The following is a 22,293-nucleotide window of genomic DNA, read 5'->3' as shown; positions in this document are numbered from 1 at the left end:
AAGTGCCAATCCACCTCCATCTGCTTCCATGTTTCACTCAGAGCTATGCCCGACGTTCCCATGATTCTGGGAATCCCATTCATCCTAACATTCGACCCTGACCACCAGATGCACTCAACTGTGCACGCTAACACAGTCAGGACATGTTAAAGCTTCCAGCCATGAAAAACTATTTAGCCCCGCATCCCTGTGGGATTCTCCTCACACACCGAGATCCCACTAAGGCGTCGAGAAAGCTGCTAGTCGCTCTTTGCTAGCTGGACTGCTACAAAGAGCCTCATTGAGTCCTCCAGGACGCACCGCTCTATGCGTCGGAGCAAAGAAGCTGCCAACGCACTGTTTGTCAAAGGACGAGGAGGAAAACAACCCAGCTGTTTGGCTTTCACATCTGGAAACCATCACCCTGCGTAGCTCAGCCGATAACTGAGCGCTAGGCTAACGCCGTGTCCCACGCAGGAAACGGCCCCGGCTCGTTGGCGGTTTCTTCCCACTCTCTGTTGGTCACAAGAGGCCCAAAATAGCTCGGGGTTTGACGGACATGTTGAGGGGAGGAAAGTTATGACTCCCAGGAGGAATCTTCAAGACCGCAGGCAACATGGAAAAACATGGAAACAAATGAAGAATGGCGCTGTGGGGGGAAAAAAAAGAAAAATAAATAGCACAAGAAAGCAACAAAGGCTCATACAACACATCAGTTTAGGTTATTTTAAAACTATATACAGAATATTATTATTATGGAACATCCATAGTTATGGTTTTATACTGCAACAGAGCCGCGTTAGCTTCATTTTTTTACTGGTTAAGATCCAAAAAAATGGAAATTCAGCCATAAACTCTCCCTTCAAAGCCGACTTGTACATGAAGTACATCGTAGGAAACTTTTCCACTTCATGTCAGAATTTAACCACGTACATTCAATGGTTTTTATTGGGGTTTTATGAGTTTAAAGAACACAAAGTCCCACATAACTCCAAGGTGGAAGGAAAAGGTTTCATTTTTAAATAAAGTTAGATCTTTTTTGTCCTCCAACAGGTTTTCTTCCACATTTTATGAGGAAAATCTCCCCCGTAGCATGACACTACCACCTCCATGCTTCACACAAGTGGACTAATCTGGCCGAGACGGATTTTTACTCAGGAGCTTTGGACTGAAGGTGTTTTCTATTAGCAAAACATACAGAAAATGTTCCCCTGACCTAAAAGTACAGTGGAATTTGCGGTGGGGAAGCGACAAAGTGTATGTACAGCTGCAGGCGCCAGCAGCACATTAGCCATCAGATGTCAGCAGCCAGTTGCTGGCATCTCTCTGCTTCAATTAGGGCTGTGAAACCACAGAGTGCGTAAAAACTGAATGATATGCAATTACCTCGCAGCGACGGAGACACATAAACTTCCTGTTATAGCTCGGCGTGAACATGGAGGGCTTTTCTCCAAAACAAGAAAGCTAGTTTTGAGGAAGCGCGGCCGTCGTTTGGAGCTTCCTGGAGTCCAGCCAGGCCAGGCCTTCCACTCTCAGGAGATTTGTTCTCTGTTCTGCAGCGTCTCATGTACAAGCAGCTGCAGGAGCTCGCCGATTACCTAACGAGGCTAAAAGAATTAAAAATAAATAAATAAAAAAATTAAGAAAACTCCAACGAGATCGGGAAAGCATGGGAGAATATTGAGAAGGAACGAGAGTCCTTTCTCTCAGACAGCGTCATCATCCGTGAGGAATGAAATGTGACGGTGGCTGTCAGGGCTGGTTTGGGGAAAGTGGCCACCAGTCAGCCATGGTGCAGGCAGAGTGTGGATTACTGATTAGAGAGGTCGTGCTGGAAGCCAGCAGGTCACAGGGTGGAGCCTCGTGCCAGATAAGGACATGGCACATTCAGGGTTTTACCCACCTTGGAATGCTAACCGTATCAGCTGGTTTTATTACCAATATTCATACTTTTATGGTTATGTTTAGAGATGCTGATCAAACTTTGGATCTCAAACATGACCTTTTATGAATCCCTGAACATGTTCTGAATATGCAGAACATGTACATCGCATTTCTTTACACAAAATGTTCTTAGATAATGAGATTTCAGTCTGCTCACCTCCGGCTAATTTGAGCTGTTATGAGACCTCCTGTCACTTTAAGCTGCTGCTGGCCACGCCCTCCCTCCCCAACGCAACATTTACACTTGAAAATGGCTGCAAACAGATGAGAAATTGTACGTCCGAACATCTTTGAAGAGCAAAAGTGGAGCCTCCCGCGCGACCAACAAGAATGCAGCGAGTGGTTTCTGGATGGTTAAGTCAACAGCAAAACGCTTTTCTTCTCCAGCAGCCGTTGTACAGCACACACAGCGAGAAAAGCAGCTGACCAAACTCCAGTTGCTAGGTAACGGGCAGCATCACAAATCAGCGCCTGCTAATGTGTGACTTTACATTCCGGAGGTTTTGGAAATGGCTCATTTTTCCAGATACCTAAAAGCATGAAGTTACTGCCAAAACCTACAAATCCACTGGATGTTTTTTGTTTTTTTTATAAGCAGTAGAAACCCAAACGGAAATATATAAATGAGCAAAATGTGAACTTTAGATCCCCTTTAAGCAGGCGAAGGAGGTGGAGGGTTATCCAGGTCAGGGTGCCGTTTGGCTCCTCTGACGTCTCCACATTGGATTAAACTGCTCTCTCAGTCAGGACTTAATCTCCTCCTGAAGCACAGTTCTGCCACCTCCCATTAGGCACCTGAGGCCCAAAGAGCCTCAGAAAGGCAGAGCAGCAGTAGACCGACAACATTTCGGCACCGAAACCCGGCCACCAGCAAGTCCAGTAACCTCAGTTCCGCTCCACAGTCGACATGAGGCGTCACATCGACATGTTTGGGTCAATAGCATCCACACAGAAACCGCTGGAGGTAGGAGGTGGACTCAACCTGCTGTTGCTGATTAGGGTCATTTCAATTACTCCCACTAGCGATTAGACTCAGCCCAATCTGGCGTGATGAGAGGGCTGTGGCTAAAACTTGATGAACAGCTAGCCTGCTGAGCTAATGACCTTAGTCAGCTTCCATTTGGTTGAGAAACATTTAATCTCTGTTACATGGGGAAAGTAGTCAAAACAGAGTTCACTCCCAGTTCCTGATATTTACCTTTAGGAACTACCACCTCTTCAATTTTCTGTAGCAGCTAGCTGAGCTAGCCTGTTAAAATTAGCTTCATATGAACAAAAAGAGCAGATTCACTTTCACCAGTCCTTTTTTTTAATGTGTAATCTCAGAAATTATGCTACAGCAAATATCTTTTCAATTGAAGTCTTCACAGTATATGAAATAGCAATTTTTCTAACTTCCTCCCACAGGTAGCTGTGCTGTTGAGCTAACGCTAGCCAGTACATAAACATAGATTAGAAGCGGATATTTTTCCTTTTTCACGTTTGCATTTCTGACAAACTACTTTTAATGTATTTTTACAATTTTTCTGTAGCAGCTAGCGGCCCTGTAATGCTAATGTTAGCTTGACGCAAGCGGACACTGCAAATGGAGTTTTTATTCACGCATGTCTTGATGGTACTACAACTGCATTCAAAAAATACATATATATGAAAATCCTAAATGGTTTTCAAACCTTTATATATATATTTTGTTGGGAAACATAAAAGTTTTTTTTAAAGTGTATTCGGCACCAAACGCAATGTAGAACCAGCTTTTGCTGCAAGAATAGCTAAAAACACAGCATAATACCACCACCACCACAATGTTCCGCCATGGCGACATGAAGAGCTAAGTTTTTCTCCGTTCATTCTGCACCAGAAAGGGTCAAGGCACATAAATCCTTCTGCTAACCACAGTAAAAACGGCAAGACTGGACGGACGATCCCTTCTCCCTGTTCAAGCAATGCAGCCTCCTGCAGGTAAGATTCCTGGGCAGGGCCAGTGCAGATGGCCGCCGGCAGCACCTTTCTAGATCATGAGCTCAAAGATGGACCCATTTTCGTCCATCCTTGATAAATCCCTTTCCCTTCCCGGCAGAAAGCGGATTGATTTGCTGCAGCGGACGTTGCATGTTGCAGGGAGATCCAACACCGGCCGGCGGCTTTCAGCACCTTGCAGGCGTGGACCAGAACAAAAGAGGCAGCAGCGGCAGCACCGAATCACAACCAGTTCAAAGATTTTAAAACTCCGTGTCAGACAGAAAACAGACTTAGAGATGCAAACTGACAAATCACATCTGATAATGGATCCACATAGCTCCACATGACGCAAATGCAGCAACATTACTCCACGCTGCTGCTTCACAAACTTTACCATCTCCTAGAAAGCCACGCGCTACAAAGCGCCAAACTCCCAACAGCCGCAGGATAGTAAAAATGTCTTCGCTCCGATTAAAAACCAAAAACAATGCGGTTCATGCCTTACCTGCAGGTTAAGCTGCTCCGACACTAATACCCTTGTGTGTGTGAGAGAGAGTGAAGCTGCAGTCACAATGAGAGCGCTGAGGGGCCCGCAGGGCCAGCCCTCTTGCAAATTCAGCTACCGTAAAGCCTCCAATAGGTGCGCAGTGAGGGGAATCCCGATTAAAACTCGCGCAGCATCACTTGGCAGCAGACGTGCAACAGATGCATGCATCAATGCATGCAGATTGGGTGCTGCAGAGCTCTGAATGAGACTGTTTGAGCTTGCTGCGAACAGAGACGAGCTCCCAGGCTGCAGAGCTGGGTGTGGCTGTTGCTGAGGAAAGATGGAGAGAAGAGGGAGGAGGGGGAGGATGGAGCAAGGATGGAGGGAGGAGGGGGCGAACAGAGGAGCTACAGTGTCCTGCAGGTGAGGCGTGGCGGGTATGTTCTCAGTCTGCAGCTCCGGCTATAAATTCACCACCAGGATGAACTGGAGACAAAAAATGCAAGTTTTCAGAAAACCCAAAACAAAGAAACAACAAATACGTGTTTTTAAATGCAGAATAGATAGAAATATCCTTTATTCTCCCACAATGGGGAAATTTCTGTGCATCAGCAGCAAAGTGTCAGGGAATAACTGTAAATAGAATCACCCAAAGAAAAAAAACTTAAACAAAAGAAAAACATAAAAACCGTGCAGGTATAAAAAAAAATACTCCAGTCCAGGAGAATTTTAAACCGAGTTCATTTGTTGACTTATGACTCGAGGCATAAAGTTTTTGTATTTTTTTATTTTATTCTCCAGAGGCAACAGTTTTCTCTTTATCCGGGCGCGCTGGAATCAAATGAAAACTCATTTCTCCTGCTGCAGTCGGGACGCTGGACTGCTGCCACCTACTGGCAGAGAGCAGACGCTGCAACTTTAGAAAGCAATTCAGACCAAGTTTAACTGAGGGACAAAGTTTGTCAGAAGGACACTTCAATTTGAGTCCAACCTATGTTGCAAAAAAACAAACCGGCTAACAAGTTGGAACATATAATCGAGATGCAGATACCGTCATACATTTATTTCAGATTGGCACAAATCAGACACAAAGCAAATAACAAATCAGTTAACAGAAGTCTATCTAAAAGTTTGACTTTATCTAAAACCATCAGACTTTTATTAGAAATTATTTAAATTACGTCACCCAGATATGAAATAGTACAACTATAGTATCTTTCTTTAAACTATATCCCTAACTTTCTTGGTGCTGAGGGAGCATCAAATATTCCTTCAGTCTCATGTCTGGGTCATGATGCCACGTGCAATCAGCTCCTTCATGATCTCATTGGTTCCTCCGTAGATGGGCTGAACCCTGGAGTCCACAAACGCCCTGAAACACACACACACACACACGCACACAGTCAGGCTGAAGCAGACATCACTCAGGTCCCCACTACCCACAACTACTCCACCTACTTTGCGATGGGGTACTCCCACATGTAGCCCCAGCCTCCGTGGAGCTGCAGGCACTGGGTGGCCACCTTGTTCTGGAGCTCTGACGCCCTGCAGGTGACAGGCAGGCGGTCAGCTGTAGGTCAACGGCTGCTAGCTGGCTGCTAACCGTCTGCTAGCACAGATTTCTCACCAGAACTTGGCCATGGAGGCGGTGGTGGGGTCCAGGCGGCGCTCTGAGAGGAGCTGCAGGCAGTTGTCCATGAAAACACGACCCACGCAGATCTCCGTCTTCAGCTCCGCCAGCTTGTGCTGCACAGTCTGAACATGACAGAGGATTTGTTTTTAGCAAGAACTAAAGAATTTGAAGCAAATAAAGCACCTTTGGAAGAAGGTATATAAAATCTGCATGGCAAGCCAAACTGAAGGCCTCTTCTGTAAGCATATAGTTTGATCCACTTTAACTGGAGCTATATGCTTTAGATGAATCATCTCATTCTCACTGTTAAGTACGGTGGAAGATCTGTAATGCTGTGGGCCCAGTTGTCTTTCAAGGTTCCAGGGAACTTAGCTAGACAGCACGGCATTGTGTCTGAATATACATGAATTATGCAATAAAAGACTATTTAATTTAAAGGATTTTAGGAATCTTTACCAGGGCAAAAATAATTATCTTACATATCCACAAAAGATTGGTTCAGGGTATAACTGGAGGGGCAGCACAACCTCTTATAGTTGAGATAGTAATCAAAGAGTCTGGTCCTGCTCAAAATTTGCCTTGCAGAAACAGAAGAAAATCCCAGACAAGCCCCCAAAATATTGTTATTCTTTCTGGTTGCTAAGCCCCGCCCCCTGCTCGAGTGTGTTAGATGAATTAAACAGACCTGGAGGTGGGCGACAGTTTTCCCAAAGGCCTTCCTCTGCAGAACGTAGTTCCTGGTCTCCTCAAACATAAACTCACAGCTGGATATGGCCATGTCAGCAATCAACAGACGCTCCTGGCAGCAAAAGCCATCACTGAGGGTCAGGGTTCAGGAGTGTGTGTGTGTGTGTGTGTGTTTGTATGGGTGTGTGTTCAGACCTGTGGCAGCTCATTCATCAGGTAGTAGAAACCCTTGTTGAGTTCTCCCAGCAGAGCACTGGCTGGAAGACGCACGTCCTCAAAGAACAGCTCCGCTGTGTCCTTTCAAACAGATTCAGTCCAATTCAGCGTTCTGACGTTGAGATGTTCTCAAACATGAAGTAAAAACTGCTCTACCTGCGCCTTCAGGCCGATCTTCTCCAGTTTCCGGCCCTTCTGGAAGCCCTTCATACCGTTCTCCACCAGAAACAGACTGATGCCATGGGCCGCCGTTTTCGCCTCGCGGTTGGTCACTGTGACGACCACCACCACGTCCGCCATCCAGCCGTTGGTGATAAACACCTGAGAGGAAGGAAGCGAATGAAGCCGATAGCGCCATCCAGAGGAACAGCAGCAGCTTTACCTTGTTCCCGTTGAGGATCCAATCACTGCCGTCCTTCTTGGCGTACGTACGTACTCCCTGGAGGTCGCTGCGGCGGGAAACTGACCGGTTAACAACGCGTCTCACTGATTGATTTGTGACATAAACAAAGGAAGTAGGACTGGGTCCTCACCTGCCTGCGCCTGGCTCCGTCATGGCGATGGCGCCGATGTATTTGCCAGCAGTCATGGAGGGAATGAAGCGCTCGATCTGTTCTTTGCTGCCGTAGTTTACAATGTACGGCATGACGATGTCCGAGTGCAAAGCGAAACCCGGCCCGGTACAGTTACAGTACATTCTGAGGAAAGATGGTTACCAGAAAAAACACTCATTCAGCAAAATTTCAGCATTTTCAAAATTCTAACTGCAATACATCCAGAGTAAAAAGTGTGGACTCACTGCTCCTCCCAGGTGATAGCAGCAGAAAACGTGTCCCCTCCGATGCCGCCGTGTTCCTCCGGGATCATCACTCCCAGCAGGCCTTGCTCTCCAGCCTTCTCCCACAACTCCCTGCTCACCTCTCCTGCCTTTTCCCACCTGGGAGCACAAACAGGAAGTCAACGGGAGGAAAACCTCTCTCATGACATCAGGTTCCTGCAGCCACTTACTCCTTGTGGTGCGGCACCACTTCCTCTTGGAAGAAGCGGCGGACGCTTTGCCTGAAGATGTCGTGGTCCTCGTTGAAGATGCGCCGCGTCCCGATGTCCATCAGGGTTTTGGCGGTGGACGTCTCCGGTCGGATGGAGGTGACCGCTGAGCCCTGCTGCTCAGCTTGAGAGTGCTGCTTCCTGTTCAGACACACAGAACGAAGCAGGTTGAAAGAAAACGTTTCCCCACAGCATGATGCTGCCACTGCTACTTTTGCTTAAGGGTCAAAAAGTTTCATTTTGAAGCAGAAAAAAATCTCTATATTTTCCTTCCACCTCTTTGTTTTAAACTTCTTCAGAACACTGTATTTTGCATTTGTATCGTTACAAATAAAGTTTTAAGGCACTGATAACATCAACTGACGTCACAGCTAACTATGAACTTAGTGTGTCAAAGGTCATTGTGACCTATTTATGGCCGAACTCTGAATTAAATATAAAATTTTACACTTTTATCACAGTGTGACATCAAATAGTAAAACACAAGGTATATTTCTGCGTGAAAAACTGATTTTCTCCCCAGAGCAGATACATTGTTTTGGGTATGCCTGGTAGTTAGTGAGAAAGAAAGTGACGTGTTTCACCTGGCAGCAGCTGCAGACAACACCTGTCCTCCCCGTCCAGAGACATTTCTAAACCCAGAAATGCCCGACTGGACAACCTTCTTCAGAAACATCTTCGAACACAAACACGGAGACGAGCAGAGATCGTCTAGCTCGTGTAAAGACTGATCACTCGGTCGCTTTATGCAATAAATGCGACAGAGATTTTTTCAATTTTTTATTTAATTTTTTACTCAAATTAACACACATATTTGCAGTTCATTGTGAAATTAAATTAAGTAAACTAACATTTCACGTGATTTTACGTTTGTCCACAAAAAAAGCACAGAGTGAGACCTCTCTTCCTTCTGTATTCCTTATGGTTCTTCTTTTAATAAAATAAACAGGCGGGTTCTTACTGCGTGCTGCCATCTAGTGGTAATAACTAAATAAGCATCATTATTCTACATATCTACTTCTAAATGAATGACAAATATCAAAATAAATAATGTAGATTTATACATAGATTTATTTTATATCAACATTGTTTAAAGTGTCATTGAATTTATTTTTTTTAACTTTTCAGACTGTATTTACTTCATCTTATTACCACAAAGGGGCAGCTGTTTTCAACTTTAATAGGGATGAATTGGAGACAAAAGGTGCTCTTAGTACGTATTTAAACCTTAGCTGAAAGTAAAATATAAAAAAATTCTGAGAATGAAAAAAAAATTCTACTTCATGACAATTAGAAGATAAATTATTTCTTGATATAAAAACAAAATGAAATAAAATTTGTGTGAAATCATTTCCAGGCTGGAAGATGAACTTTTGCCCTTGTTTCAAGAGAAAACGTGGACATTTCTGAGTTCCAAAAGTCCAAAATTTGCAAGAAAAAACTCTGAAATCTTTAGATTAATCTCAGAATATTTCTAGCAGCAGCTTCAGATTCACAGGTTTACCATGCAGAATCAATAGAACTCTGAATCAGACAAGTTCTGTAACTTACTGTCTGTGTCTTGGCAGTGTGGAAGGTGGAGCCCACACACTGCTTTAGGAGAACAGCTGATGCTGTACAGGGGCCCAGCAGGGACCTTCCCAGCTGGCTGAAGGATGCTTTCATCCCATTGTTAATATCAAATATATTCAGAATTATTTTGAGTGAAAAAGTCAACAGTGTTGTTTACCTGTATGAAACCTGCAAATTGTGAGTTTCCACTTGGGGTCTGAAGCTTGACGGAGCCTGAAATTTACAAACAACATCAAATATTTTCTATTGAAATCTAAAGTTATGAAACAAAATCTGAGCCAAATGTTTATCCTGAGTGTGTGTGTGTGTGTGTGTGTGTGTGTGTTGTCTAATGTTTGACTGTGGCTGTATCTCTCCACTGTGACTGACTGAATGACAGAGAAGCTTTGGAGTCCTCTGGACTGGATAAAGCAATACTCAGGTACTGGACATTTACCATTAGATGTTTAGTCTCTCTTTCACATCTTTGGAACTGATGTAGCAGTGTGGGTGCAATGGTTTATCAACCTTTAAATAATTTTAATGCCACATTTTTTCTTTGAATTGTCCAACCTATTGGTGCCATTGAAACTGATTTGAATTCTTTGAAACATGGGATTATTCCTGTCTCAGATTGATGGTTGTTTTTTGTTTTTTTGCTAGATGCTTTTAAACGGCAACACTCACCTCAAACAACTTTGAGTCGTCATCAAACCAATCAGGTTGGGATGATGTGCATGGAGATTCTGTCTGCCAAACCAGAAGCTTTGGTCAGAGAAGTCAGAGGAGGCGGAGTCAGAGGGGGCGGGGTCAATGTGAGAGGAATCGGCGAGTTTTCCTTTGTTATTGTGCCAGACAGAGTAACAATCATCAAGATCGCAGCATTTCAGATTCCAGGACTGGTCATTCCAGCCAAACACACAGTCTCTGTATCCTCTCCTGCTGATCCCTCTGTAGCTCACTGAAACATAAACCACTCCGCTCCACTCCACCTCCCAGTAGCAGCGACCAGTCAGACCATCACTGCACAGCAGCTGAGGCCACCAGCCGTCAAACCTGTCTGGGTGATACGGGTATGACCGAGCCTTGCTCACATGGGTCACCTACCTGCCGTCATCAGACAGCTTCAGGTTTCTATGAACTGTGTTTGAGTCAAAGGTGAGACTGCAGCAATCTGAAGGGAAAAAAAAGAAAAAAACACAATTCAGCTCGGTCAAGATTTATTTTCTAATGTTCAGGAAATCTTTGTTTTGTTACTGTTCCAATGTTTCTGAACAACAATGTTGATTGTCATAACAGTATTTTGCTGTCACATACAATGTTTGGCAAAATTTCATCTTAGGTCTTTTGGATTCTTTGGATCTATGATGTTTAAATAGGAAAAAAGTATCGATATCAGTATTGATATCAGCAATACTGGCCCTGCATTTACTTGGTATCCAATCGATACCAAAGTTTCCAGTATCGCTCAGCTCTACCTAAATGGTTACCACTTTACAAAGAAACTTCACCTGCATCTGTACAGCTATGTGCACTGTGTGTACTTGAAAATTTTCTTTAAGTAAAAAAAAAAAAAAAAAAATGGATTCCTTACTATCTAACCCTTTTTATACTATTAAAGTTGTGACGATAAAAGTAATTTCATATCACCTAGAGGTTTAATTAACTTTTAATTTCTAATTAGCTCATGCCTTTGTTTTCCTGTGGACCATAAATAAAAATACGACGGATGCCTTTTTATAGAAGAACAGCTCTAAGGGTTTCTTGCATTTATTTTAGAATTTTAGCAACTTGTTCTTTTGCTTTTTGCACTTGATGAACTGAGAAAGATGGACAAACATTCCATAACTTGAGCTGATTTAGGGCAGACACCATAACAAAAAAAGTCCAAAACAAAACAAGAGACTAAATGTTACAGAAAACAAAACTTTGGCAGAACAGAAATAAAATACAGCTGTAAGCTCAGCTATGTTTTTTAATAAATACAAAGACATCCTCAAAAGCAAACGAATTAAATATCGGAATATTAACAAGCAAGAAAAAATCTCAAATTAATTCAAATGAGGTAAACTGTAGATTTGGACACAGACTGACTTCCATGGTTTCTTTAACTGTCCTAGTTAAAGTAAACTGGTTTATCCATTGGTTTATACCAGAGCAAATGGTCAGAAAACAAAAAATATTATCTTAGAATCATGAGAATTTTCTGTCATACTGACAGAATTTTCTGTCAGGATGACTTCAACCAGAGGGTGTAAAGAAGAAAAAACAAAAAACCATGTAACAGCGAGACATCAGGAAACGTCATATTTTGTTTTAGGCAATGAACCAAAATATTGATTCATAAAGAAAAATCTGTTTTTGGCTTCCATTTAGGGATTTGAATGCAGATAACTGGCAGTGCTACCAACATTAGATCTGTACGATTTGGCTACAAAAACATCAGAATGTAAACACTTTATATTCACTGACACAGATTATTGACACGTTTCTTGTTTGAAATTCTGCAAAATTGGTGGCCTGATATCTGCAGTTTTATCCACAGTTTCCACTCCACGGCGTTGTCTAGTTTAAAGCCATTATGAGGACCAGTGGAGAAACATGAAACTGCTGTTGCGCAAGTTATTCAGTAGGTTATGAGTGAGTTAGTTGAGCCTGCTGGTTGGCAGTCTATTCTGTCGGACAAAGGGAAATCCAGGAACCTGAAGTGTACAACAACCCAAAGCCAAAACCAGGATAGAGAGGTTCAGTGAATGTGGTGCTGAAGGTGTGGAGGTGGACCAGGGAGCCAGAGGAGACTCTGTAGAAGGACAGAGTACCAGCAGGGCAGTCCACATACACCGCTACTCTGTTAGAGATGGAGGACGACGAAGCTGAAACTGTTCTTTCAGCTTTATTTTGAAGGACAGAAAATACACCATTGTCAGAACATCTCAGACTCCAGGAATGGTCGTTCCAGGCAAACAGACAGTCGTGAGTGTTTCCTTTCCTTTGAATCTTTTTGTAGCTGACCGCTATAAGAGCCTGTCCTCCCCACTCCACTTCCCAGTAGCCACGACCAGACAGGCCATCGCGACACAAAAACTGAGGTGGAACATCAAATCTGTCCGGGTGATCAGGGTACAGCTCGTCTTCCGCCACATGCGTCGCTTTCCTTCCATCGCCAGAGATTCTCATCTTTCTGCTCACTGTGTTTGTGTCGATGGAGAGCTGACAGGAGTCTGATGGAGACAGCGAACAATCCAGATGCTCTTTATTTTTTTTCCTGATTTCTATATCTGAGCAGGTTTGTAATCATGAATTAGGTTTTTTTTAAGAAAGAGGACTTACACTTCTTCAGACCCGGGGTCAACCACTGGACTCCAGCGGGCTCCACCCTGAAAGGACGAGGGACAATATTTTCAGTCGTCAGTTGAATATTAAGACAAATAAATGGAAGCAGGGTCTAAGACATCTAATCTTTAGTTATTTTATAGTAAAACTATGGCTAAAATATAGAAATGCCAATAAAGGCTTATGATTCTCCACAAAAACAAATTTCCTGGAAAGTTGTTTTGTTGGACCCGAGTAAAAAAGACTGAATAATTTCAGCTGAATGTAGCAGGTAAAAACTGTTCAAAAAAACAGGTAATTAACACAAACTACCCGATTTTCCTTCTTCTCTGCCTTCATCCATCCTTTCTTTTAGGAAACCTTTCAAATGACACTAGAGAAAAAATATGGTTCTATACATAAACGTATATTACTTGTTGCTGTTGAAGTGGAACAACATGACTTTACAAAAAAACAAACAAATAAAAAAAACAAACCCAAACATCTGTTGAACAAACAGAGAACTTTGAGCTTTAATCAGTGACTTGTTGGGATTGGACATGCATAATATTCCAAGGACTTTGATGTGGTTGTTGGCACTTACTTTGCAGCAAACAGTTTTAAACAAACAGATTTAAAAAAAAAACAACTTTCTGTACCTGAGATTTTCTAGAGTGCAACCGGGATCCTGTAGGTGAGCAGAGAGAACTTCAACTCCGGTGTTTCCTGGATGATTGTAGCTCAGGTCCAGCTCTCTCAAGTGGGAGGGGTTAAAGGTCAGAGCTGCACTCAGAACCAAACAGCCTTCTTCTGTGACCAGGCAGCCAGATAACCTTCATAGTATACCATATGAAAACCATAATTAAGTTGGATAAAGTTTTGTTTTTCTCTTTGTATTCCACCTGTAATGATATATATTCTGTCAGTTCACAAAAACCAGATATTGATTTGCACATAGCTGCAGGAATTCCTTCTAAATACTGAAAAAAAAATGTATATGGCTCTCTGCCTTTTTCTATTGCTCATTTCAGTTTTATTACACATAACTTCATTTAGGTTCTTTTTATATTTTGTACCCAATATGTGGATTACTGGGGTTGAGGCTAACACCTGGACTACATTTCCAGTCAATAGAAATATTAATACTGAGAAAACAACGAGCTTGTCTCGTCTCGTTTTTACATTCCATATATTTGTGTTTTGCTCTCTATGTAGCTTATAGGAAACCTAAAGTGAAATTCTCCCTTCAGACTAGCCAGCAGCAATTAGCAAACACCAGCTGATCTCATTGTAGGAGCTACTTCTTAGTGCAACGCTGGTAAAAACGTTGCTCGAGGATTAATAGAGGAACAATGTGGTTCCGAAAGAGACACTCCTTTGAGGCCCAATTTCTACAAAATGGCAATATGTGCCTGGAAAATTCATAATCCTGCCCCTCTTAAAAGAACTGAATATTTAATAAGGTGTCCGTCAGGTTTACAAAAATTAACCTGAGGGATATTTTTGTGCAACACACATTTTAAAAAAGCATAAGTTGATCAAGATACTGAATAAATCCACATCTGCAAAATGCAAACAGACATAAAATATTTATTTTATATAATATGTGCTGTTCAAATTTAACAATGAATTCATTCATTCATTGTTAAATTTGAAAATGTACTAGTCCTTACCTCAAAATTTGGAGTTCGCAGGTAGGACTCTTCAGTCCAGCAGCTACAAGTTTCACTCCTGCATCCTGCAGGTTGTTGTTACTCAGGTCCAAATCTCTCAGGCAGGAGAACGCAGTGCGGAGGACTGTAGACAACGCTTCACAGCTTCTTACTGAGAGGTTGCAGACACTCAGTCTGCAGTATCAAAAAACAAGGCTGGTAAATGTTTCTTTTTTATGTAAAAAAATACAGAAATGTGTTTTAAGGAAAGTTTGATTATTTACAAAGCTTTGCTTGAGATTTTGATGACTGGCAACAGCCTTAGGAAAGCCTCTTCTGAGGCAGAGTACTTCTTCAAGTCGAACTCATCCAGATCTTGTCCAGATGATAGTAGGATGTAAGCCAGAGCTGACCACTGAGCTGGAGACAGTTCATCTGTGGAGAGACTTCCTGAACTCAGAGACTGTTGGATCTCCTCCACTAGAGAACGATCATTCAATTCATTCAGACAGTGGAACAGATTGATGCTTTTCTCTGCAGACACGTTCTCACTGATCTTCTCCTTAATATACCGAACTGTTTTACATCTGATTTCTGTGTTGCTTTTTGTCTGAGTAAACAGGTCAAGCAGGAGACTCTGGTTACTTTGCAGTGAAAGACCCAAAAAGAAGCGAAGGAACAAATCCAGGTGTCCATTTGTACTACCTAAGGCCTTGTCAACTGCATTCTCATGGAATGATTTGGGTTCCTTTGTTTTTGTTTTAAAGTTCTCTGATGTTGGTTGATCTATTTGCATCAGGTTGACTCCGGAGTTGATGAAGGTCAGATGGACATGAAGAGCAGCTAGAAACTCCTGAACACTCAGATGGACGAAGCAGAACACCTTGTCCTGGTACAGACCTCTCTCCTCTTTAAAGATCTGTGTGAACACTCCTGAGTACACTGAGGCTGCTGGGATATCGATGTCACACTCTGTCAGGTCTGATTCATAGAAAATCAGGTTTCCTTTCTGCAGGTGATCAAAAGCTAGTTTTCCCAGAGACTCAATCATCCTCCTGCTCTCTGGACTCCAGTGCGGATCTGATCCAGCTCCTCCATCATATTTAACCTTCTTCACTTTGGTCTGAACCACCAGGAAGTGGATGTACATTTCAGTCAGGGTGCTGGGCAGCTCCCTTCCCTCTCTGGTCTCCATCACATCCTCCAGAACTGTAGCAGTGATCCAGCAGAAGACTGGGATGTGGCACATGATGTGGAGGCTCCGTGATGTCTTCATGTGGGAGATGATCCTGCTGGCCTGCTCCTCATCTCTGGATCTCTTCCTGAAATACTCCTCCTTCTGTGGGTCTGTGAACCCTCTAATCTCAGTCACCATGTCAACACAGTGAGGAGGGATCTGATTGGCTGCTGCAGGTCGTGTGGTTATCCAGAGGAGAGCAGAGGGAAGCAGTTTCCTCCTGATGAGGTTTATCAGCAGAACATCCACTGAGGTGGACTCTGTAGCATCAGTCAGGATCTCCTTGTTGTGGAAGTCCAGAGGAAGTCGACTCTCATCCAAGCCATCAAAGATGAACAGAACCTGGAAGTTTTCAAAGCTGCTGATTTCTTTGGTTTCAGTAAAGAAATAATGAACAAGTTCCACCATGCTGAACTTTCTCTCTCTCAACACATTCAGCTCTCTGAAAGTGAATGGAAATATGAACTGGATGGTCTGGTGGGCTTTGTCTTCAGCCCAGTCCAGAGTGAACTTCTGTGTTAAGACTGTTTTCCCAATGCCAGCCACTCCCTTTGTCATCACTGTTCTGATTGGTTGATCTCTTCCAGGTAGGACTTTAAAGATGTCTTCTTGTCTGATTGTTGCTTCTGGTCTGTGTGGTGTCCTGGATGCTGCTTCAATCTGTCTGATCTCATGTTCGTCATTGACCTCTCCAGTCCCTCCCTCTGTGATGTAGAGCTCTGTGTAGATCTGGTTCAGAAGAGTTGGACTTCCTGCTTTAGCAATCCCCTCAAACACACACTGGAACTTCTTCTTCAGACTAGACTTAAGTTTAGAACCAGCTCCTGCAGGTGTTCCTAAAGTAAACAACACACATCACATTCCATAATTTCAACTGTCCTAAAGATTTCTAATTACAAATTTTCTGTTATTGGGACATCAGAGTTTACTAAAATTACTGCTCAGGTGAAATTTGCAAAGAAATCCTCTTACTGCTCTGTAGACGGTCAGCCAGCTCCTCTTGCTTCATCCTTCTCAGGAAGTTCAGTGTGATCTTCTCAAATGCCTCTTTGCTGTTTCTCATCTCCTCCTCAAATGCATCTACCATTACATCCTCATTTTCTGTCTGCAACGACGGTGGTTTATGTTGACTCAGGACCTTGTGCATCCTCTTCAGCTCAGTTTTCACAAAAGTGACAATGTTGTTCTCCAGCAGCTGGAACAATGGGTGAAGGACATATCAGACTGAAATCATGGAGTCAAACATCATGTCCACGTTGGACACACCGACAGTCCTCTGGTCTACAAAGTGGTGCAAGTAGAAGACTGTGGACAAAACCAATGGAAAAGTAGTGGTTGTACATGTACAGACCATAAATATGGAGTCCAACTGTGTCTGATGCTCCTGGGTAGACGGATCACTGGGAACCTCTGAGCTCTGCTGGTCCACACTGTGGAGGAGCCAGTAAACAGTTCAGTGATTCTTCAACTACCACAAACTGTTAAAAAAGGGGATTTGTGTTGAACAATGACTCTGTTTGTGTTTTGTGATGCCGGTTTCAATTGTCCCGTATGTTTGGGCTCCATAGAGCGCAGAAAAAATATTGGGTTCTTTATGGAGCTCTTCTTCTTATTCATGAAAGTTACTTGGTTGCATCAGTTATCACTCGCGTCAACCTCCAATACAATTCCTGAAAAGGAGGGTTTTATGCCTTCTTAAACAAAACTATAGGCTGTTTTTCTACCTCATAATCCTTTCGACTGGACTAACATTTGTCCCATTTGCAATTGCTGTGGTTCACTCAGCAACCTGTGGGGGCGCTGCACCAAGAAACACATGAAAACCTCTGAAGAATACACTGAGTGCGACTTCCTCCTTCACCAAATGGAAACAAAATGAAGTAGCATCAGATTTGAGCAGTTAGAGGATTTCCATTATTTTTGGCTAAAGGCCATAAGTCAGTTTTCTTGCTAGCATGTTTGTTTTGGTCTTATTTCCACAGAATGCCCTGTGCTGTAGTCCACTTTATATGCATTCAAACCACATCAGTTCACTTCACACAAACCCAGACTGAGGTCTAGGAGGACTAGAGTTTAGTTTTTTTTTTTTTTTGGTCCACATTAGACGGAAGATGAACCGGACTTTCTAGGGAAACAAACTACAGTTCGATCAAAGCAGACTGAGCAGAGCTGGTGTGATCACACTCATACTCACCATATGCGATTCACATGGTGAGTATGGGTATCAGTAATTTGGTGGAGGAGATGCAGAAGTTCCAGATTTATCAACAGTCTCTGTTAGGTCTTTAAAATCCCTGGTAAAATCCCTTGACAGAATCTGCAAGACTTTCTTCCACAATAGTTAATCAGTAGTTTTTCCTGAAGAACTCTGAAGTACCTCCCACTAATATGACATGACTTTCGGTGTTTATAACCCAAACAGCTGGTTGCTATGTTGCCCACAACTTCCATCCTCATTTTGAACCTTTAATGTGAACAGGTGCATTCAAATCCTCCTGACCAACAAGCATCTCCAAAGTCCCATCTGAGTTCATGCTCCTACCTGCCCGAAAATACATAACATAAAATACATCCTTAAGCATAGTTAAAAGGTAACAAAGTACTTTCAAGACAATACTTAATATACACACCATCATGGCTCCATTGAAACTGTAACTGCTTGAAGGCAAACTAGTGATAATTGTCTACAACAGGTTTACTTTTAGATTAAAGATGTAGGCTACCTCTTTGCAGCTGATGGGGCATCAGATCTGAAAGCGATTCCAAGATCCTTGGAAGCATCACTTTGAAGGGAGACACAGCTGGGTTCAGCCTCAGGTCGAGGTTCTGCTTCTTCCAGTAGTTTCCTGTACATGAAAATGGTTGAGTGATGTGACTGATCTCACACCTTAGGTTTAAGTTGGAACAAGAATTTTGTATACTGTCCCGTCTACACTTTATGTTATTACAGCATTTGGATGTAGGTTACCTCTTTGCAGCTGAAGGGGGATCAGATCTGAAAGTGATAGCAAGATCCTTGGAAGCATCACTTTGGAGAGACACACAGCTGGGTTCAGCTTCAGATTTAGACACTGCTTCTTGTATTTTCCTGTACATGAAGATGGTTGAGTGATGTGACTGCTTTGAGATGGAGTAAAGTCCTGAACAGGTAGAGATGGTGATCTCACCTCTGGTTTTCATGTTCTCCACTCAGATTGGTTTTAGAGGGAGCAACTCTGTTCTCACACCGATCCATGCTGCTCAGTTCACACACCTTCTGCCTTCATCTGAGGAAAAACAGAGGACTAGATATGAGGCTGCAGACACATAATGATGGAACAACATTTCCATGAAGCGGTTAAAGCATCAGACTGATGACTTGGTGGCTGTAGTGACTATTTGTCCAAAAACTCAAATTCAGAAATCAAAAAACTTAAAACTTAAACGTGATCAAAACAAAAAGTGAATCCCCCAAGTCTCCTTAATTAATTTCAGTTTGATCCTTTTCAACCTAATAATGGGGGTGGAGAGGTGGGGAGCCATTTTAGAAAAAAAGAGGAAAGAAATAAAGAAACAATACAGCCAAGGAGGGTTAGATTTCCACCTAAAATATCTGAAATTTGAGTAAATTAAATTCATGTACAAGAAAAATAGTCTTTAGTACAGTGATGTCAAAATTTACACAAATATGCCAGAAAAGTCAGACTTTTCCATCTCCTGAGAAATGTGTTGAAATCCCAGATGTGACATTAAAGAAGGGCGAGTTCTTCCACCATCCTAACTCCCCTGCAACCTGTCAGCAGATCTTCTGACTACAGAAGGTATTGCTGCTCGTCTGTCAATCTGCATCTAACTATAGTAACAGGTGGTCAGCTCCATTACCATAGTAACAGCCTAAAACAATCCCAGAAGGAAGCACGTTGAGACATGTGTGCCCATTTTCTTTCAACGATGGTGGGTGGATGGTTTTATATTTTGTTTACGAATCCACATATCTCTGCTTAATACCTTGGCAGACATCACTTGTTAATTCCCGTTGAGATACGACAAGGATCTTTTACGGAAATACACCTTCAAGCTGTTTGCACTCAAGTGTGAGGAGCATGTGTTGTCTGGCTAAGCTAACAGTTAAAACAGCTTGAATGACACAAAAACCTCGTCCTGTCTGTGTCGTAGGTAAACTTATATGACTGAAGGCTGGTTAAAACAGCAGAAAAACATCACAAAGTATCTACATTACCCTTCAGATCAAGGCTCAGCTGATGAACTCGTTCTGCTTCGACAGAAGATGGAAAGTGAAAGTAAACCTCCGAGGTGGGGAAGAAAACAGCCACGTCCTGTGTAAGACGATATCCAGGGAGGTTTCTAGTTTTTTTCTCATCTCGTCCGGCAGGTTTGGTTACCGACTCTGTCAAAGTAGATTTTATCACAAGTAGGAATAATCCCTTATTGCAGGATGGATACTCCATATGTGTTGTCATGGCTACAAGAAGTACAGATTGAGGCAATACTGAGATGAAGGAGGCAAAGGGGAAACTGACAGGAGGAAGTAGCCTCCTATTATGTTATGGATAAAAGTTTCATTTTATGGTTCTTTGCTAATTTATGTGATTTGTTCGCTGTATTTTAAAACGGGGCAGTATGCAAAATCAACTTTCTTCAATTTTACACCATATTATAATGTTATTCCCTCATCAAAAGCATACTTCATTCTTTGATACATGTTTGAAAAGTCCTGTAATCTCCATGGCAACCATTCAGCTGTGCAAAACGCCTGGGTGGACCAAGCTCCTCCTCCAGGAATAGTTATCCACACAGAGATAAACACAGATAAAAATAAAAAATTTAAGTAACAATGAAAAACTTCCAAGCTTCTGCCTCACCAAGTAGCCTCCCCCACACCGAACCCACTCAGCTCCTTCAGACTAGCCATATGAGATTAGCAAACACCTGGTGAAACTGAATATCTGCTGAGCTCATTATAGGAGCTACTTCTTAGTGGAATGTTGTTAAAGGGTTAAAGGAGAAGCCATGTTGTAATGACTTTCAAAAGGCACAGAAGCAGCTTTACCTTGTTCCCGTTGAGGGAATGAAGCACTCAATCTGTTACAGTTACAGTACATTCTGAGGAAAGATGGTTACTTGAAAAAACACTCATTCAGCAAAATTTCTGCATTTTCAAAATTCTAACTGCAATACATCCAGAGTAAAAAGTGTGGACTCACTGCTCCTCCCAGGTTATAGCAGCAGAAAACGTGTCCCCTCCGATGCCGCCGTGTTCCTCCAGGATCATCACTCCCAGCAGGCCTTGCTCTCCAGCCTTTTCCCACAACTCCCTGCTCACCTCTCCTGCCTTTTCCCACCTGGGAGCACAAACAGGAAGTCAACGGGAGGAAAACCTCTCTCATGACATCAGGTTCCTGCAGCCACTTACTCCTTTGGTGCGGCACCACTTCCTCTTGGAAGAAGCGGCGGACGCTTTGCCTGAAGATGTCGTGGTCCTCGTTGAAGATGCGCCGCGTCCCGATGTCCATCAAGGTTTTGGCGGTGGACGTCTCCGGTCGGATGGAGGTGACCGCTGAGCCCTGCTGCTCAGCTTGAGAGTGCTGCTTCCTGTTCAGACACACAGAACGAAGCAGGTTGAAAGAAAACGTTTCCCCACAGCATGATGCTGCCTCTGCTACTTTTGCTTAAGGGTCAAAAAGTTTCATTTTGAAGCAGAAAAAAAATCTCTATATTTTCCTTCCACCTCTTTATTTTAAACTTCGTAATAAAGTAAACGAAATTTTGCATTTGTATCGTTAGAAATAAAGTTTTAAGGCACTAATTATTGTGACCTATTCACGGACCAACTCTGAATAGAATATGTTACACTTTTGTGACAGTTTGACGTCAAGTGTGACTGCAGTAAAAAAAAAAAACACGATATTTTTTTGCGTGAAAAAGTGTTTTGTTATTTTTTCCCCTCAGCTCCTGGTCTGTCTGGCAGTGAGTGAGAAAGGAAGTGGCGTGTCTCACCTGGCAGCAGCTGCAGAAAACACCTGTCCTCCTCGTCCAGAGACATTTTTAAATCCATGAACGCCCGACTGGACAACCTGCCTTAGAAACATCTTTGAGCAACACAAACACGGAGACGAGCAGAGATCGTCTCGTTCGTGTGACGACTGGTCACTCGGTCGCTTTATGCAATACATGCAACAGAGATTTAATTTCATGTTTTCCTTAAGTCAACACACATATTTGCTGCTCTTTTTAAAATTAAATTAAGTTAACGAACATTTAATGTCTTCTAGCGTCCGTCCACAAAACAAAGAGGAGCAGAGTGAGACCTCTTGTCTTTCTGCATTCCTTATGATCCTTTTAGTACAAGAAACGCAATGTAGTGGTAAAAAACTAAACAAACATCCCAGATTTTCAAGTAATTAAAAGATAAATATAACAATATACATGTATATATGGTTTTATATGTGAATTTACTGAATTTACTTCTTATTACCACAAGGGGGCAGCTGTTTTCAACTTTAATATGGATGAATAGGAGACAAAAAGTGCTCCTGGTTTTTATAAATTAGCTGAAAGTTAAATCTAAAATGATTCTGAGAACAAAAAA

The 22,293-nt window shown here is 42.6% G+C and overlaps 4 protein-coding genes across 7 annotated transcripts in view; all 4 read right to left on the bottom strand.

Annotated features, from left to right (window-relative positions):
* Positions 1–4,721, bottom strand: part of LOC122827220 (microtubule-associated protein tau-like) — a 50,428-nt gene extending 45,707 nt beyond the window's left edge. For 2 of the 4 annotated variants that reach the window (XM_044109916.1, XM_044109913.1), the window contains exon 1: positions 4,388–4,721. The gene's annotated coding sequence lies outside the window, so the exon portion shown is untranslated. The remainder of the gene's footprint in view (positions 1–4,387) is intronic. The other 2 variants (XM_044109914.1, XM_044109917.1) reach the window with 2 other exon arrangements.
* A 415-nt stretch (positions 4,722–5,136) lies between these two features.
* Positions 5,137–8,664, bottom strand: acadl (acyl-CoA dehydrogenase long chain). The gene is made up of 11 exons (XM_044109912.1): positions 8,537–8,664; positions 7,914–8,093; positions 7,705–7,842; positions 7,439–7,603; positions 7,288–7,354; positions 7,062–7,226; positions 6,885–6,986; positions 6,688–6,801; positions 5,997–6,124; positions 5,828–5,914; positions 5,137–5,741 (listed from the first exon to the last, which is right to left on the bottom strand). Exons 1-11 carry the CDS (start codon positions 8,626–8,628, stop codon positions 5,648–5,650), a joined length of 1,332 nt encoding a protein of 443 aa, XP_043965847.1. The 5' UTR covers positions 8,629–8,664; the 3' UTR covers positions 5,137–5,647.
* A 2,053-nt stretch (positions 8,665–10,717) lies between these two features.
* LOC122827217 (NLR family CARD domain-containing protein 3-like) lies at positions 10,718–20,802 on the bottom strand. The gene is made up of 11 exons (XM_044109908.1): positions 19,924–20,802; positions 18,872–18,970; positions 18,673–18,792; positions 18,428–18,550; positions 17,056–17,134; positions 16,677–16,899; positions 14,752–16,540; positions 14,489–14,662; positions 13,475–13,648; positions 12,834–12,880; positions 10,718–12,724 (listed from the first exon to the last, which is right to left on the bottom strand). The coding sequence occupies exons 2-11, from the start codon at positions 18,937–18,939 to the stop codon at positions 12,174–12,176; spliced, it is 3,348 nt and encodes a 1,115-aa protein (XP_043965843.1). The 5' UTR covers positions 18,940–18,970; positions 19,924–20,802; the 3' UTR covers positions 10,718–12,173.
* On the bottom strand, positions 18,950–22,198 carry LOC122827502. The gene is made up of 3 exons (XM_044110508.1): positions 21,702–22,198; positions 20,909–21,296; positions 18,950–18,970 (listed from the first exon to the last, which is right to left on the bottom strand). The coding sequence occupies exons 1-3, from the start codon at positions 21,896–21,898 to the stop codon at positions 18,950–18,952; spliced, it is 606 nt and encodes a 201-aa protein (XP_043966443.1). The 5' UTR covers positions 21,899–22,198.
* Between the last annotated feature and the right edge of the window lie 95 nt (positions 22,199–22,293).

Source organism: Gambusia affinis, linkage group LG24, assembly GCF_019740435.1.
Source record: "Gambusia affinis linkage group LG24, SWU_Gaff_1.0, whole genome shotgun sequence".
Lineage (NCBI taxonomy): Eukaryota > Metazoa > Chordata > Actinopteri > Cyprinodontiformes > Poeciliidae > Gambusia > Gambusia affinis.
This window is presented reverse-complemented; position numbering and strand designations above follow the sequence as displayed.

Bases quoted from the DNA above. Each gene is read 5' to 3' on its own strand.
- acadl (XM_044109912.1), bottom strand. From the start codon at position 8,628: ATGTTTCTGAAGAAGGTTGTCCAGTCGGGCATTTCTGGGTTTAGAAAT. The intron at 6,802-6,884 runs GTCTGAACACAC...TTTTGCTGCCAG, and splicing joins TGATGAATGAGCTGCCACAG to GAGCGTCTGTTGATTGCTGA. The intron at 5,742-5,827 runs GTAGGTGGAGTA...TGTGTGTTTCAG, and splicing joins TGGGAGTACCCCATCGCAAA to GGCGTTTGTGGACTCCAGGG.
- LOC122827217 (XM_044109908.1), bottom strand. From the start codon at position 18,939: ATGGATCGGTGTGAGAACAGAGTTGCTCCCTCTAAAACCAATCTGAGT. The intron at 13,649-14,488 runs GTAAGGACTAGT...TATACTATGAAG, and splicing joins TGCGAACTCCAAATTTTGAG to GTTATCTGGCTGCCTGGTCA. The intron at 12,725-12,833 runs GTAAGTCCTCTT...TGTCTCCATCAG, and splicing joins GACCCCGGGTCTGAAGAAGT to ACTCCTGTCAGCTCTCCATC.
- LOC122827502 (XM_044110508.1), bottom strand. From the start codon at position 21,898: ATGAAATTAAATCTCTGTTGCATGTATTGCATAAAGCGACCGAGTGAC. The intron at 21,297-21,701 runs GTGAGACACGCC...GTGTCTGAACAG, and splicing joins TTTTCTGCAGCTGCTGCCAG to GAAGCAGCACTCTCAAGCTG. The intron at 18,971-20,908 runs GTGAGTCCACAC...GTTTTTCCTCAG, and splicing joins GCTATAACCTGGGAGGAGCA to ATGAAGGCAGAAGGTGTGTG.